Genomic DNA, 17343 nt, shown 5'->3' on the forward strand with positions numbered 1-17343 from the left:
AGGAACGAAACACTCAAAGAAGAAGATTTATGGCCTTTAAGTGGAAGAAGATTCACTAATATAGCTGCCTAACTGGGACAGCGTGTGCTTTTTTTTTTGCTTTACTGAAAGGGGTGGATAAGTGGAACAGCCTCCCAGGAGATGTGGTAGAGGTTAATACAGCGAGGGTATTAAACATGCATGGGATAGACATACGGCTCCTGAACCTAAGATGTGACCAACGACTGATTCATACCATGATGAATAATTTTCTTAAACTAGGTGATTTCTGAGGGTTTGAGTTGTCTCCTGCTCCCCCCCCAGCAGGCTGGCTGGTTCTATGGTCCTCCTCGGCAGACATTTTCGGCCAGTGGCTGTATATGTGGCTACGTGGCTACATGAGCATAAAAACAAACCACGCAGCTGTGCATATCCAGCTGTCGGCGGCTCCTGTCATCAGGCGGCCGCTGACCTTAGAGTACCAGGGCTGCCTCGTGTTTTCCAGTCCGCTATAGGTTCTTGGAGCAAAACAGTTAGCATATGAGTCTTTATTTACTAAAGAAACAAAGTGTTGATTGGGTGATAAAGTAACTTCCCATAAAAAAGATTGAGAAACACTCAAAAAAGCATGTTGTCATTTCTGTGGATGCAGCTCAATGGTATGGTCCAACACTGGTCTCTTAGAAATCAAATATACTGGATCTTCCTTCCTAGAATTATACTTCTAATCCAATCTAATTTGGGATCTTTACACAAATCTCTAGAGATATAAAATTATATATATAACTAATATTATAATATAATAATATTATTATATACATATATATATATTATATAATATATAAATAAATACTGGTATATATATATAGCTATAATTGTTATCTACATATAAATATATATAAACTATATAAAGTATATAGTGTGAACATGCAGAATTTCTAGAATAGGTTATTAAACGCATGGTCACACTTCACTGACCCTTAAAGAAAAATGATGATGATGATGATGATGATGACCAACCTGTTAAGGACAATAATTGCATTTCTAAATGTTACTTAGTTTCCATCAAAGTAATAGAAAAAGAAAAGCAACGTTGTTCTCTTGGAAGGTGTCAAGTAGAATAAATAAGTAAATATAAAAAACGATTGTTGCAATAACGAAACACAATAAGGACTCTTCATCATTATCGTGAATCGGAAAGGAGACGTAAAAGAAAATGATCGTTTGCCCGTAAATCGCATGAAGGAATTTATAATCCATCAGTTAAAACACTTCTAATTAATGAGTTATTGAAGGTTCCTCAAGGTAAAAAGGATCATCATTTAGAACGCCCCCCCCTCGCCAAACAAATGTGATTTTTCGTATTGACACAGAAATACGTTAACATATTAAAACTCGAGTGATTTTCAAACTGAAATTCGAATTTCAACATCATTTTGATTTAATGTTGAATAATTGGGAAAAAAAATAAAAAAAAATCTGATTTTTTTACACTATTTAGATATAGGAAGAATGTCTAAAAATGTTAATTTTGATGCCTTAATAATTCTACAAATATTTATTTTATGGTGGGCTAATAAATTATAAAGAAAGATACTGAACAGGTAGAAATTACAAATTGAAAAAAAAAAAAATCCAAAGGGAAAAATATATATTTTTTTAATTTAATTAAATTTAATTGAATTATTTGATGTTTGGCTAGTAAGTTATAAATAAAGATACTTAAAAGGTAGAAATTTTAAAATGGAAAATTTCCTCACTTCCTTTTTTTTTTTCCCAATTTTGTGTTTTTCATAAAAGAGGGAAAACTCAATTTTCTTCTTTAATTATTGCCCATAACATCCCTAAATAAATAAATAAATAAATGAATAAATAAATAAATATTAGATATGATCGAATAAGGATTAACATATTCAAAAACATTCTGTCATCCCCCTTTCTATTTTTCCTTTCCTGTTCTCTTCTTCGAAAAACTCCTTTTTTTTGTTGTTGTTGAAAACTTCCTAATGGTTAACCCAAGACGAACCAAGACAGTTTTTAATTTGTTATTTTATTACAAACATTCAGTAAATTGTGAAAAAGAGAGACTTTCAAATCTATTATAGAAATTAAAAAAATATATATATTTTTTTTTCTTTGGTGCTAAATTAATCGTATACAAAAAACAAGCAAAAACAATTTCCTTTTTTATTAGCATTTGTGGAGATGTAATAAATATTCATATTATTTAACTATAAGCTCTCAGACAAGCATCTTAAATAACCCACATAGTAATTATTATACGACGTGTTTATTAGGTATTAATTTGTATTTATTTACCGTAACCTTGTATAAAAAAAGTTTTATTTCTTTGCTGAGGATTTTTTCATTAGGCTTCCAGAGTTATTTATTTTATTTTTTTAATTTTTTTTTAATTTTTTTTTTTTTTACAAAAAAAAACGTATGCAAATGCACAAAAAAAAGGTCTCATCTGAGTCAGGGAGGGTGGACAATTTTGGGGGGGAAAGTGAGAGGAGGAAAAAAGGGGAGAGGGATAAATATTGAAATATATAACAGGGAAAGGATCGCAGGAAATCAGGAGGAAACAATTCAGGGTTGGCAAGATTACAAGGACAGCTATGGGTCATTAAGCTTAATTAAGCAAATTAGATATTAACAAGGATACTGATGGGGGTACGTGTGGTTCCCAGACCATACACACAAATAAAATGACTAGTTACTGCCTTGATTTCATAAATTCATACAATAGTTCTCATGATACAGCCCATATTATATTTAATTATTATATATATTATTATTATATCTTATATATTTAATTATTATATATATTATTTTTATATCTTATATATTTAATTATTATATTTTATTATATTTAATCATTTAATATTTTATGTAATGTTTAATTAGAATTTGGTCTTCTTAAGAGTATCTGGAGTTTTCTGGAGAAGAAGGTTGATTTCCGCCCCCCCCCCTGCATCTGTCTGCAGCGATCGGTGTGCGTTATATTGACTGTACGGGTTAAGATGTTGATCTATACAGTGTAACGGGGTTGTGATTCCCAACCAAAAAACATAAAAACAAAATAATGCTAAGCAGTCGCCTAGGGTCCAAGATCTTGGGCTAGCACAGTTGTGGTCCTCTGTGGACCTCTTGAGGTCAAGCCCTGGGCTGGTTGAGGAGATCTCATGATGTTTACGGAAATGCTCATAAGGTCATCTTGGCTCCTCTTGTGTCAAAAAGTCACCGTTGTCCCCAGAGCTGGCAAGGAGGGTACAATTGCCCCCTGGGCCACTACCTACCTGATTTTGGGCCACTACCTAGAACCTGGTGCCTTATATTCTACATACCTCCACCATGTTATCAAGAGTAAGTTGACCTTTTCATGAAGACTAGGTCCTCTTGATGGGTTTTCTCTAAACCTTCTTTCTGAGGAACATATTCTGCCAGATGTGTTTTGGGTTCCTTTAGTACTGGGACCCTTGGTTGGATTTGCCCCCCTGGGCTGAATGCTGCCAGCCCTACCATGGTTGCCCCTTCCTCCTTAGTCTCACACAACAACATTAAAACTGACGGTATACAAATGGTTTATAACATTAACACATGTTAAGAACTACCGGTACAAAACGAGAAGAGGGCCCTGCCCTTGTGAGCTTACAATCTATTCAGTCATCTATCATTTTGCGATGTATTGATAGTATTTTATGGAATTACAGCCGCTTTGTGCTGTTCCCGGTTCCACGTACTGTGAGGTCCTGAATATACTTTGCACTTGTTTATTCTGCGCATGCATAATTTATACTCGAGGTTGTAGGAAGCATTGATATACAAGGTTTTTACATGTTTTGTACGCGTATGATGGGAGGATTTTGGCCAGAGACAGCGTTTCTCATATGTATATTTATATTGTATGTGTCAGCATCTGCTCTCTCTGTTCTTTAAACTGTATCCGAGGAATAGAAGCCCGTCTCGTTGTCGGTATTCTAGGCTGGTGAACATTATATGTGTGTGTCCCCGAATCATGCGTGAGATCATCGACGTACCTAATTACATGCTTATTGTATGCACTCTATATGTATACATACATGTATATATGCATACATTAAGTGGGGGTGGGGTATTGATGTTTGCTACCTTTGGAGCGCTGTCCCATTCATCAGGAGAGAGCTCCATCTCGGTATTAATGACCAGGGGACAGTAATGGAGGCCATCATTCATAGTGACAGCTCCCAGCCACGGAGCTCCTCGCCACAACACCTCTCTGTCTACCGCATGGATGGACAACCTGCTGCCCGCCAGCTGTTTCTGGACCTTAACTCCTGTCACCTTCAGCCAGCTTCTAACTGGTTTAGAGAGGCATGGTGCCCAGTATGGAGTGCATGGTGCCATGGCGGCCATATAGGGTCCCATTTGACCCAGGGGCTGATGTACAGGGCAGATAACCCAGTGCTCTGCCTTCTTTATGCCCATTTGTGCAGCTCTGTGCGGCCAGCCCTGAACTTGAGAAATGTCTGCAGTGTGTAGTCTCTGTCTGTCTCTGCAGTGTGTAGTCTCTGTCTGTCTCTGCAGTGTGTAGTCTCTGTGTGTTGCTGCAGTGTGTAGTCTCTGTGTGTTGCTGCAATGTGTAGTCTCTGTGTGTTGCTGCAGTGTGTATTCTCTGTGTGTCTCTGCAGTGTGTAGTCTCTGTGTGTTGCTGCAGTGTGTAGTCTCTGTGTGTTGCTGCAGTTGTATTCTATGTGTGTCTCTGCAGTGTGTAGTCTCTGTGTGTTGCTGCAGTGTGTAGTCTCTGTGTGTTGCTGCAGTGTGTAGTCTCTGTGTGTTGCTGCAGTGTGTAGTCTCTGTGTGTCTCTGCAGTGTGTAGTCTCTGTGTGTTGCTGCAGTGTGTAGTCTCTGTGTGTCTCTGCAGTGTGTAGTCTCTGTGTGTCTCTGCAGTGTGTAGCCTCTGTGTGTCTCTGCAGTGTGTAGCCTCTGTGTGTCTCTGCAGTGTGTAGTCTCTGTGTGTCTCTGCAGTGTGTAGCCTCTGTGTGTCTCTGCAGTGTGTAGGCTCTGTGTGTCTCTGCAGTGTGTAGTCTCTGTGTGTCTCTGCAGTGTGTATTCTATGTGTGTCTCTGCAGTGTGTAGTCTCTGTGTGTTGCTGCAGTGTGTATTCTATGTGTGTCTCTGCAGTGTGTAGTCTGTGTGTCTCTGCAGTGTGTAGTCTCTGTGTGTTGCTGCAGTGTGTAGTCTCTGTGTGTTGCTGCAGTGTGTAGTCTCTGTGTGTCTCTGCAGTGTGTAGGCTCTGTGTGTCTCTGCAGTGTGTAGTCTCTGTGTGTCTCTGCAGTGTGTAGTCTCTGTGTGTTGCTGCAGTGTGTAGCCTCTGTGTGTTGCTGCAATGTGTAGTCTCTGTGTGTTGCTGCAGTGTGTATTCTCTGTGTCTCTCTGCAGTGTGTATTCTCTGTGTGTTGCTGCAGTGTGTAGTCTCTGTGTGTTGCTGCAGTGTGTATTCTCTGTGTGTCTCTGCAGTGTGTAGTCTCTGTGTGTCTCTGCAGTGTGTATTCTCTGTGTGTCTCTGCAGTGTGTATTCTCTGTGTGTTGCTGCAGTGTGTAGTCTCTGTGTGTCTCTGCAGTGTGTAGTCTCTGTGTGTTGCTGCAGTGTGTAGTCTTTGTGTGTCTCTGCAGTGTGTAGTCTCTGTGTGTTGCTGCAGTGTGTAGTCTCTGTGTGTCTCTGCAGTGTGTAGTCTCTGTGTGTCTCTGCAGTGTGTAGTCTCTGTGTGTCTCTGCAGTGTGTATTCTCTGTGTGTCTCTGCAGTGTGTATTCTCTGTGTGTCTCTGCAGTGTGTATTCTCTGTGTGTTGCTGCAGTGTGTAGTCTCTGTGTGTCTCTGCAGTGTGTAGTCTGTGTGTCTCTGCATTGTGTACTCTCTGTGTGTCTCTGTGTGTCTCTGTGTGTCTCTGCAGTGTGTACTCTCTGTGTGTCTCTGCATTGTGTAGTCTCTGTGTGTCTCTGTGTGTCTCTGCATTGTGTAGTCTCTGTGTGTCTCTGCATTGTGTAGTCTCTGTGTGTCTCTGTGTGTCTCGCCATAATCGGTTCCCATTGGGAGCAATCTCCTTCGGTGGCTTCATACTGAATATTTAGCTGCAGGGCCGGGGAGCTGTCTCTGTGGATCTGGCCCCTCTATTCCATTTATTATTGCGCTCTCTTTTATCTGCGGTCTCAGAGTGTTTGAAAAGAGTCTCTTTTGTGGGGGTTTCATGCAGGGGTTTCTGGGATCCCCAAATAAGTCTTTATGTCCTGAGGCTGCCATGTAGATGGTATCGGGGGCACCTCCTTTGGGATGATAAACCTGTCCCCTCTCTTCCTTTCCGCCTCCGACATGTCACATTGTCACGAGATATCATTGTCCTCCTGTCACTATGTCACGCAGGGGCCACATCAGCTGTCACCGTGTCCATTGTGTCACTTTGTCACCCTGTCCTCTGTCCCCACAGGTGGTGTCAGCCTGGCTGCGCCCCGATCCGTCTCCATGAGGAGTAGAAGAAGATGCTGCAGCCTGAGCTGGGAGCTCCGCTCCTCCTACTGCTCCTGAGTGTCACCTCCCCGGGGGTCTCGGTGCTTTCATCGCTACGTGTTGGTGAGTACCTGCCCCAGTCCAGGAGTAAATAAATACCAACAGGGGGTAGGAAGTGCCGGGTTTAATCTAATCAATGGGAACTGGCCGCCCAGGAACGTTTCGTTGGCCAGGCTGTGCCATGTTCAGTGTTCTAGGTTCCTAAATGACTGACTTCACGTTATCCGTGGCCTCATGTGGCATCCCCTTCCTACCCCAAGGCTGTGTTTCTGTGGGGTACGGAGTTACTCGGCCGCCCCCTCTCCCGTTCAGCCTATCGATCCTCTGTGATGGATCTGCCCTGCCCCCTTCCGAGGTCTCATTACCCATAAATCACTCCTCCTGCCACATACATTACCCCAGTGCCCTGCTGACCTCCGACTGTTAACACACAGAGCTGAAGTCCGTACTTCTCTTTACAGCGAGTCTCTATGATCTTTGCTTATGGTCTTTGGTTATCCCACCCCAGGGCTTCTCGGTCACCCAGCTTTTCTGTACATTAGTAAGGAAAACCAAATACACATTTTGGAAGGGTTAATCTACAAAAAAAGTGGTTTTATCACCTTAGCAACCAATGCACTTATCAAATAAACATGAACATTCTGTTTGCTGCTGTGGCCACGTTCCATAACAATGGCTCCTTATAAATAACCATCTTCGTCTACGGCGGATATTTCTTGGAATGGTGAGAATTCTGGAAATAAAGCCTCGGTGCTCCATGGATGGAGATAAAACGAGACCCTTAACGGGGTTCCATCTCTTGTACTTCCCAGCTACTCCTTAGTCCTGGTGCCCACATGCCCTCCCAGCTGGGGTATCACCATCTCTACGAGGCTCATGTAGGCCTTTGATCCCGAGTCCAGATGGAGCGGCTGTCTGGCTTCCACCAGTTCTGAGGCCGGTGATCAGACCTCGCCGGCTAACGCTGGCTCCTTGTGACCTGCCTTGATTGTCTTCGGCTGGCATTGCTTTATCTAACCGCAGGTCGCCAGATCTTCAGACGTTACGTCACGCGGGGCAGCGGTAAAAGCCTTGGCCCCAGCTCTTTTTTTTTTGTGATAAGTGGTTTTTGCTGCTTAGTATAAACGCCGACCAACATTCCCGCTAGGAGTGGACTTGAAGAGGTACCAAAGAGGTCATTATTCCTAATTCATCCCGCGGAGAAGGAGCTCTCAGAATAAAAGCCCAAGAAAAGACTCAGCACCAAAGGTTTTTCTCTATTCATAAAATGTTCCCGTAACCTCTGCTTAGTAAATTCATCTAAATAGAAAATAATACACCGCCCCGTCTGTAGAATTAGCTCGATTCTGGTCTAGAATTCAGAACTATTATAGATATTGTTACATTGTAGCTCCCCGCACTCACGTCCGGCCTCTTTTGGTCATCGCTTGCCTTGGGTTTGCCTTCAAAGGGTCACAGGGGCCCAACAACTTGTAGTTACTGGTTTTTCCTCCCCTGTAATCAGAATATGACTCAATATTCCCCCGGAGCTTTCTTTATAGGCCTTTGTCACGGGGATAAATGTGTCACAGCTCAATTATCATTAAACCCCAGGAGCCACCGACATATATGGTTGGTTCTAGTTCTAACGGGCACGTCAATAAAGACATGAATGCATTGATTAAGACAATTGTTAACAACTTATTCCGTGTTGGCGTTATTCTCTTCTCTCTCTCTCACTTCCTCTGAGATTTCTCCTGCACTCTGCCTTTTTTTTTTTTTTCCCCATCTGAGGACCACTGGAGAGATAACGAGCTGAAAGCACCTGAAGATTTCATGACAAACTGGAATTGCTCTCCTAATTCGGCCAATTTGTTTCCTCGGCCTGCTTTCTAAAGAGCTGCCGGTAGAGAAGGGCTTTTTTGGTTGTTTTTTCGAGGGGCCGTCTGGCCGCTTGCTGAGTGAATCATCGGGGCTTCGGCGTGCGCAGCTGAGCCGAGATAATGCAGGAGATGTCTCCACCAGCTTCCACGTTCAGAGTTTGTGGCATCTGGCTACAAGTCGGTGTAATGTGTTGCATTGAAGTGGGAAACGCATTTCGCCGAGCGCCTTTCAGCTCGATGCCCGCTGAGGTCTCTCGGGTGAAGACCTCTTCTCTTCAGAAGTGAATCCATCTATGATGGGTGACCAGTCCCTAAATCGTGTGTATTTTCTGTTGCCCCCTCTTTTTGGAAGGCAATGCCATGGGGTACTATACCACGGGGTGCTTATAATATGGGGTATCTACCTCCACCTCTTGCTCCATGCATAATGTCCATGATGAACCTCAAGACCACCCAGGTATTGGGAAACGTAGCTTCACGGCATCTACGGGGGGCTTCTTGTTGGCTACCCCTGCAGTAAGAAATACCCAGACCAATGCCCCCATACGATAAGTCATTAGAACATAGACTATCACTGGAAGATACGATTCCGCCAAAGGGAAACGCGTAGCGGAAATCTCCCCTCCAATCCTTGTTTGGACCGGCAGAGGCTGTGAAGGGAGGTTATTATAATGGCGTCTTTTAGATGTTTTGTGTTCTCTTACTTCACACATAAAAGCTTTAATATAAAGACACACATTTAATACTCTACAATTTGCGAGAATTAACATATCAAAAACCCCCCGGAATAAAGAAATGTAATAAATCTTTGAATAAAGACAGGAGATGAAAAAAAAAAAGCTTCAAAGGATCCTCCACCCGCCCCCCCCATCTCTTTCTCGGTGACGCCGAGTATCCAGGGATCGGTGGGAGTTTTTTTGGCGCCGAGCGGGTCACCGATACCTTCATTGTCCTCCTTCGGGTTGTCGGTATGATCCGGTCACTGGAAACACTTAAAGGGCAAGTGACTCAAGGAATCGGGCTGCTAATGGGACTCGTGGGAGCTTCAGCTTTGGAAAGTCTTTTCATGGCCGGCAATCATCATTTTCATAATGGGATATAAGAGAGACCTCGGTAGTCTCAGTATTGCTGCACCGCCGATGTGCACGCTAAAGAATCAAACACTTTATACCATTCCTGCTGAAATCTTTATATTAATATTATAATAATTATTATAGAATCATAGAATCTGCCGACAGATCGGCCCCATCCGGCCCCCATCTAGTCTGCCCCATTTTTCCTGCTGTAAAGACTCAAACCTTAATCAGTCGTTGGTCTCGTCTTAGATTCAGGAGCCGTATGTCTATCCCATGCATGTTTAAATCCCATCACTGTATTACCCTCTACCACCTCTGCTGGGAGACTGTTGCCCTTATCTACCACCCTCTCATTAAAGCAAAAAACATGGGGTGGCATAGATAGGTAATCAAGGACTTCGTAGTGATTGAAGATGTCCTCTACCTGGACCAGATCTTCTCCGCCATACATACCCTGATACCAAGTTTCAAATCAGCCATTAGAAAGTTTCTGGTGTTTGGACCAGTCCATTGGTTGCTATGGTGATAAGACCACTTTTGCACCAGGATCGATCGGTTTTTAGACCCAATTCCCGCTGTCTCTTTTCATTTCCGCGGAGACCGGGCTCCCGCATCGATGCTCCCGTCTTTCTCGGTCACTTTCTCGCCTGTCACGAAACGTTTTGCGCCCACGAAGGCGCTCTGTGATGGCGGCTCCTTTTAGCCACAAGACTAATGACATCAGGGGGTGAGCGGGGACAAGCAATTTGCCGCGCCATTTACAAAGCAGTCTCTAATTATATCCCCTGCATCACCTCCCGGCGCGCAACAAGAAGACGCTCTCTTTTTACAAATCCTCCAAATTGCACATGACTTGGGATTTTCTCGCCTGTCCGGCGCTCTAGAGGTTAATGCATCACCACAGGCTTACCTGCCATTAAATACTCACAGACGAGGATGTCTCGTGCTGCCCGGCCTTCCCGGGCTGTCTCTTTTTTTTTGTAACATTCTTTTTTATGTTTGTTTTCCAGCTGCCATACTTGACGATCAGACCGTTTGCGGCCGCGGAGAGAGGTTGGCCCTCGCGTTAGCCCGAGAACATATCAACAGCCACGCGCAGGGGGCGTCTAGCGGACGCGTGGAAGTGGAGATCTTTGAATTGCAAAGAGACAGTCAATACGAGACTACAGACACCAGTAAGTTAAACCTAACATCGTCGTAACCCAGGAGCCGTCTGAGTGACCTGCCCCGAGACGCTGGTGGCAACCAAATGGTCCTAGCGGTGGACCTTATGTCGTCTATGACTTGTCAGGGGGTTCTGGAGTCACCTGTACTCAAGCAGTGATTACAGCAGTGAGAATAGCAGCTATTGAGATGCTCAGATGCCATTAAATCATAATAAAATATTAAGTAGCCATATTGGGTGACCCCCGACAACCTGCTTATTGACCCGGAGACTCAGGGGCCAAACCCTGAGAGGTCCCGGATATTAATATCTTATCTCTCCACATGTTGGCGATCCGCATGCACTTGTTTCTCTCGGCTGTTCACGGGGCTTTGCGAAGATCGAGTGTAAAGTTTAATTTGTTCAGAGGTTCCTATTAATTTCTGCCGGCAGTTGCCATAGCAACGCTGGCGGCAGAGGTTTGAGGCCCATGCCGTGAAATCACAAACTGTGACAAAGTGTTTTCATTTTTTCGCTGCCGAGCCTTCAAAACGTCAACTTCGCGATTTATTATTTTTTGCCCTCTAGACTGTAAGCTCTTGTGAGCAAACCCTTCATATCTAATTAGGGGGCTTAAAGGGGGGCGCCAGGCAATTAAATTGTCCGTGTTTTGGCAGGGCCGTGCCTCTAGAACCTCTGCGCCATTTTCTTTTCTTTTTTTTTTTACGAATGTCTGCAGTTCTAATGAAGTTGTAGATTTTATTCGGCGTCACGTTCCCTCTGCAGATGTTATTAGCGGCTGCCGATGTAATGAGGTCGGCCTCTAGGAGCGTCGCTTCGATCCATTACAGGAAGAAAACCAAAATATGATTAAGATAACCATTGCTCCTATCGAAACAGGAAGTCAACCTCGGGGTTAATACGTTGCCCTGGAGTCTCAGAGTGAAGGGGCAGATTCTGCAGGTCACACAGTCTGACTCCTTTCTATTCTCCCCGCCGTGATCATATATCAGCTGGTGCTTTTGCGCCCAGTATGTTATGGTTGATATCCCTGCTTGAATGCAGGTGACTCCATTAAGTGTATCTTTAAAGAATGACAAGTCAAGGTTTCCACGAGGGCCGGTATTGAGTAATACATTTCATGAGTCGCTCCATTGAATCTTTTCACGATGTGCTATTAAAGAGTTAATATTTAAAGATTAACCCATTTATAAAGTTCCCGGGTATTACTATATCAGAAGAGGGGGTTCTTCTTATATTTCTTCTCATATTTTTGTGTTGGGGGTAAATTATCAACAAGCTCGTCTTCCCCTCTTCATAGGAATCTTGTTAAGAGAAGACCTTGTGCCGTTAATAATTAATAATAATATTTAGGACATGCGGTTGTACGGCAACCATTATCTGTGACATCAAAGGATAATTAACGGGTAGAAAAAAAAAAAGATTCTTGTCAAGGAGGAAGAAATTAATCGTTAACCAAATATTGTATAACTGGGGACGTTCTCGTTTTTTATGCATCTCATGATTTTTTTAATAGTCTCAACATAAAAGTGTCACGAGGAATCCCCAGCCTTCTATAACGAATGGGTGATGAGTACCACCAGCTATTTGCCGTAACTTTAGGGGGTAGATAGGAAAGATTCCGTACCGTTTAAAAGTTTGGGGTCGCTTAGAAGTTTCCTTCTTTTTTTTTGTCCTTTAAAATTACATGAAATGGATCAGAAATCCAGCGCAGACGGGGTTAATGTTGTAAATGACTATTGAAGCTGGAGACGGCTGATTTTTAATGGAATCTCTTCATAGGCGTACAGAGACCCTTTAACACTCCCATCACTCCTGTGTTCCAATGGCTCTTTAACACTCCCATCACTCCTGTGTTCCAATGGCCCTTTATCACTCCCATCACTCCTGTGTTCCAATGGCCCTTTATCACTCCCATCACTCCTGTGTTCCAATGGCCCTTTATCACTCCCATCACTCCTGTGTTCCAATGGCCCTTTATCACTCCCATCACTCCTGTGTTCCAATGGCTCTTTATCACTCCCATCACTCCTGTGTCCCAATGGCCCTTTATCACTCCCATCACTCCTGTGTCCCAATGGCCCCTTTATCACTCCCATCACTCCTGTGTTCCAATGGCCCTTTATCACTCCCATCACTCCTGTGTTCCAATGGCCCTTTATCACTCCCATCACTCCCATCACTCCTGTGTTCCAATCGCATGTTGTGTTCGCTGATCCAAATTTAGGTTTAAAAGGCTAATTGATGGTTAGAAAACCCTTTTCTGATTATGTTACAGCCAAAAATTTCCTTGTTTTCCATAAAAACAGCTCAGTGACCCCAAACCTTTGAAGGGTGATGTGTGTTCCAGACCCCAAAGTAAGAGGTTAATGTATTTGGGATTATTGGGATGTTCTGGGTATTACCTCTTGATTCTATAACTCAGGAGAACCTGTAGATGTTCTCACGTCCGTCTAGATCCACCAGGGACGGTATCAACACTCAAAATTGTAAGGGATCTGTTATGTTCCGAAATGTTGCCAAAGCCTTGGTGGAGATGTTGGCATTGGAAAGGTGTGATGGCATCATTGGCACAGAACATAAACACAAGGGGCAAGAGGGTGGCGTTGCATGAAGTACGTGGTATATATACGATACAAATCTTCGTAAGTTCCTCATTCGTTTTTCTTTTTCGATGCAGTGTGTCAGATTTTACCCAAAGGAGTAGTTGCTGTCCTCGGACCCTCAAACAGTCCAGCTTCTGCATCCACTGTCAGTCACATCTGTGGGGAAAAGGAGGTAAGGAGCAATGCATACATATTTCCATATGGTGGTCTCGGAACCCTATGTAACGCCAGATAATGAATTATGTCAGCCACGACTGGCACCAAACAAGACCCAGGAGGGGGCTTTACTCCTTGAGAGGCAGAAGACATTCAACCACCACACGGTGGGAAAAACAACAGCTTTCGCATTTATCGGGTATATATTTAGGACGTTTCGCGAAGATTTTAAAGGGAGGACCACTGAGGTCTTCTAATCTTATGCATTTCAGTCCGTAAACATCGGTCGATTAAGAAGTATCATCGGGGTTATCCTCCGAGACCAATAGGTAAAGATAATCCATTTTTTGGTAGATATTTTGGAAGACACAATGTTTAAGTGCATTGAGGGGAAAAAAAAGGTGCTTTCTTACATCGCTCTCAGGGACAGATAATTCATACTAAGACGGGGATGAACAAGACAGGGATGAAGTTTTAAAGTCCGTCGAGGGACCGGCGAGGTGACAGATAGCAAGGTTATAGCGATGCCGGGAATACTCGGTGCAGCACAGAAAGAGCATAGACACGTTGCAGTCTTTCTGAAGTATCGCTAACGCGCAGGGAGCCGCGGGGCAGGATGCTTCACGTCACAGACTCTAACGCATGATTAAGAAATCAGTGTGAAAAGAAAGGCTTTTGGACGCGCGAACCACAGAGCCTTCATTTATAGAGACAAGTGAACAGACGTGGCTCACATCCATCTGTGGAAAAGGGGCCGTGATGTGAAGTGAGAAGTTCAGCATTGTTCATTAAAGGAGCAGCGGAGCCAAAACACAACACGACGCTGAACATCGAGAACCTTCAAGGTTACAGATGTATGGCTCAAACTCTGGTGGAGCCGGCGTCATCTAAATATATCGCCTAATTTGTGAGCGTGTGTTTGGATCGGCCGTCCGGTTCATTCTTAAAGGGCAGCTCAAGAGAAGAATGATGTCATCGGCTTTCATTGAGTGTTTTTGATCGGGCGTAGAACATTTTTTTAGATCACGGAATGTGTCCGTTTTTGCTTTCATTTCTCGGTCGCTGTTAAACAGAGGCCATCGCGTTCTATTGTCTTTCGCTCCCCTCGCATTCTGTTTTGCTTATCCCGTTCACCTCTTCTTCTTGTCCGCTCATCGCCGTACTTAGGAACTGACTGACTGAGGGGTATTTTAATCCAATATCACGGCTTAATACAGCTGACTTCATTGGGAATATCTTTAACAAGTCATGGGTTTCATAAGGACCTTTATAAGAAACATTTAGTTGCCAGAATTAGCAATAGGATCTTTGTGATGGGCTATTAATATTCGTAGAGTCTCAGGAGCAGCTCATTTAGAAAGTTCCCAAGTATGTCCAACATCTGATTTCTATTAACTCATTGTGCCGCATCCTTATCATCTCCTCCATCCTTTTCCCATCCTCACTCTCATTCCCTCTCTGCTATTTTATATCACCTACTTTCATGTTAGATCTCTTAATGAAACATTTCATCACCCTTTCTTCTCATCTCATTCATTTACCTCAATAAATCTTCCTCCCATTCATCTCAGTATAACATTCTTCACCAACTCTGTTTCATCTTCTCTCAACTCCCCATCATCCTTTTCTATCCCCCTTAACTTCTTATTACCGTTCTTGATGTCAGGCATCTCATTCCCTCACATTCTCTCTCCAATCTACTCGTTATATTTTCTATCCATTCTCTCATTTCCACGTGACGTCTTTTTTCCCCGTTCATTATTTCATTTGATGGTCATCTTCTCCCCGCCTCTTATTCTTTTCTCTCACTTTCTTATTTCCTCTCCTAGATCCCCCACATAAAGGTGGGCTCAGAAGAAGCCCCCAAGCTTCAGTACCTGCGATTTGCTTCCGTCAGTTTGTACCCTAGTAATGAGGACATTAGCCTCGCTGTCTCGCACATCTTGAAATCCTTCCACAACCCATCTACAAGCCTTATCTGTGCCAAGGCCGAATGTAAGCAGAAGAATCTATATTTATACCATATCGCAATATATTGTTAGCTATGGAAAATTTATTTGTAATGCCTGTAAATTGCCTTCTTGAATGGAATGTTACAATGAAATAGTATTTAAAAGAGACATGTCCCTTTCAGCATTCTCTTCTTCAACTTTGGTAATTAATTACACAAAGCCCAAGGTAGATCTTGTTAGGAGTAGGGAACAAAAACCTGTCATTTAGTTACGTTCATGATTTTGTATGACATCGGAACACTTTTGAATGCTCACACATACATTGAAAATGAATGACTTAGCTTCAATCCTCACAGTGTAGTTCAGAGATAGAGAGATAGATGGATGGATGGATGGATGGATGGATGGATGGATAGATGGATGGATGGATGGATAGATGGATGGATGGATAGATGGATGGATGGATGGATAGATAGATGGATAGATAGATTGATAGATGGATAGAGAAGATGTCCATCTGTTTGATGTCTCTTATCTTGAAGCTTTACTATTCTTTAAGGTAATATAAAAGAGTTGTGGGAACTGGACATTAGTAGCTACCGGAGGAGTTATAGAAAGAAGTTATGTTTAATAGAAGGCAGCAGTTATCCGGAGGAGATATGGCAGCTTTGTGATGTGGGCAGTAGTTCTAGGTAGAATTATGTAGTAATACAGCGAGTGTTTATGTGAACTATTTGGAAGAGTTATTGTGAGTGTTCCAAATTCTACAATGCTTACTCAACAGAATATCATACCGATGATCTATTAGTCCATTAAGGGAAATCACAGCCTAACGAAAAAATGCATGGGGTGAAAGGACTTTTGTTCATTGTCTAATTTTTATTCTTTATCGCCTATTATTTTTGATTTTTCATTATTATGGGAAACCATTTATTGCGCTGGGAGTTAGATAAATCCCATTTTCTGTTGGCACCCACCATTGGGACCATTCCATTGGTAATCAAAAGGGTTTATTTGGACAGAATTCTCATTCACATAAGTACTAAGCCATGCGAGCATAAGTGGATGCTAATAAAAGTAGAATGGAAAAATATACTTAACAAAAAAATGAAAAGACCCGATTTATTAGGAATACATTTCAAAGAGGATAAAGAAGAGATTGATGGGGCCAATAGGTACTTATACCTACTGTAATACCCTTTGTTTTGCCCTCCTTAAAAATGTACCTTAATCACTAGAGCTGAAAAACAGTTACCATGTTTAATAAGTTAACATGATTAATAAGTTAACATGATTAATATGTTTACTAAGTTAACATTTTTAATAAGTTAACATGATTAATAAGTTAACATGATTAATATGTTTACTAAGTTAACATTTTTAATAAGTTAACATGATTAATAAGTTAACATGATTAATATGTTTACTAAGTTAACATTTTTAATAAGTTAACATGCTTAATAAGTTAACATGATTAATAAGTTAACATGATTAATATGTTTACTAAGTTAACATTTTTAATAAGTTAACATGATTAATAAGTTTACTAAGTTAACATGCTTAATAAGTTAACATGATTAATAAGTTAACATGATTAATATGTTTACTAAGTTAACATTTTTAATAAGTTAACATGATTAATAAGTTTACTAAGTTAACATGCTTAATAAGTTAACATGATTAATAAGTTAACATGATTAATAAGTTTACTAAGTTAACATGTTTAATAAGTTAACATGATTAATATGTTTACTAAGTTAACATGTTTAATAAGTTAACATAATTAATATGTTTACTAAGTTAGCATGATTAATAAGTTAACATGATTAATATGTTTACTAAGTTAACATTTTTAATAAGTTAACATGATTAATAAGTTTACTAAGTTAACATGCTTAATAAGTTAACATGATTAATAAGTTAACATGATTAATATTTTTACCAAGTTAACATTTTTAATAAGTTAACATGATTAATAAGGTTACTAAGTTAATATGTTTAAT

The 17343-nt window shown here is 41.8% G+C and overlaps 1 protein-coding gene across 1 annotated transcript in view; it reads left to right on the top strand.

Annotated features, from left to right (window-relative positions):
• GRIK5 (glutamate ionotropic receptor kainate type subunit 5) overlaps positions 1–17343 on the top strand; it is a 46189-nt gene that overhangs the window by 12171 nt on the left and 16675 nt on the right. Inside the window, exons 2-5 of the mRNA XM_053451858.1 lie at positions 6444–6586; positions 10472–10636; positions 13307–13404; positions 15218–15383. Of these exons, the coding sequence (XP_053307833.1) occupies positions 6496–6586; positions 10472–10636; positions 13307–13404; positions 15218–15383 (520 nt within the window). The 5' untranslated portion in view covers positions 6444–6495. The remainder of the gene's footprint in view (positions 1–6443; positions 6587–10471; positions 10637–13306; positions 13405–15217; positions 15384–17343) is intronic.

This window comes from Spea bombifrons, chromosome 12, assembly GCF_027358695.1.
Source record: "Spea bombifrons isolate aSpeBom1 chromosome 12, aSpeBom1.2.pri, whole genome shotgun sequence".
Taxonomy (NCBI): Eukaryota; Metazoa; Chordata; class Amphibia; order Anura; family Pelobatidae; genus Spea; species Spea bombifrons.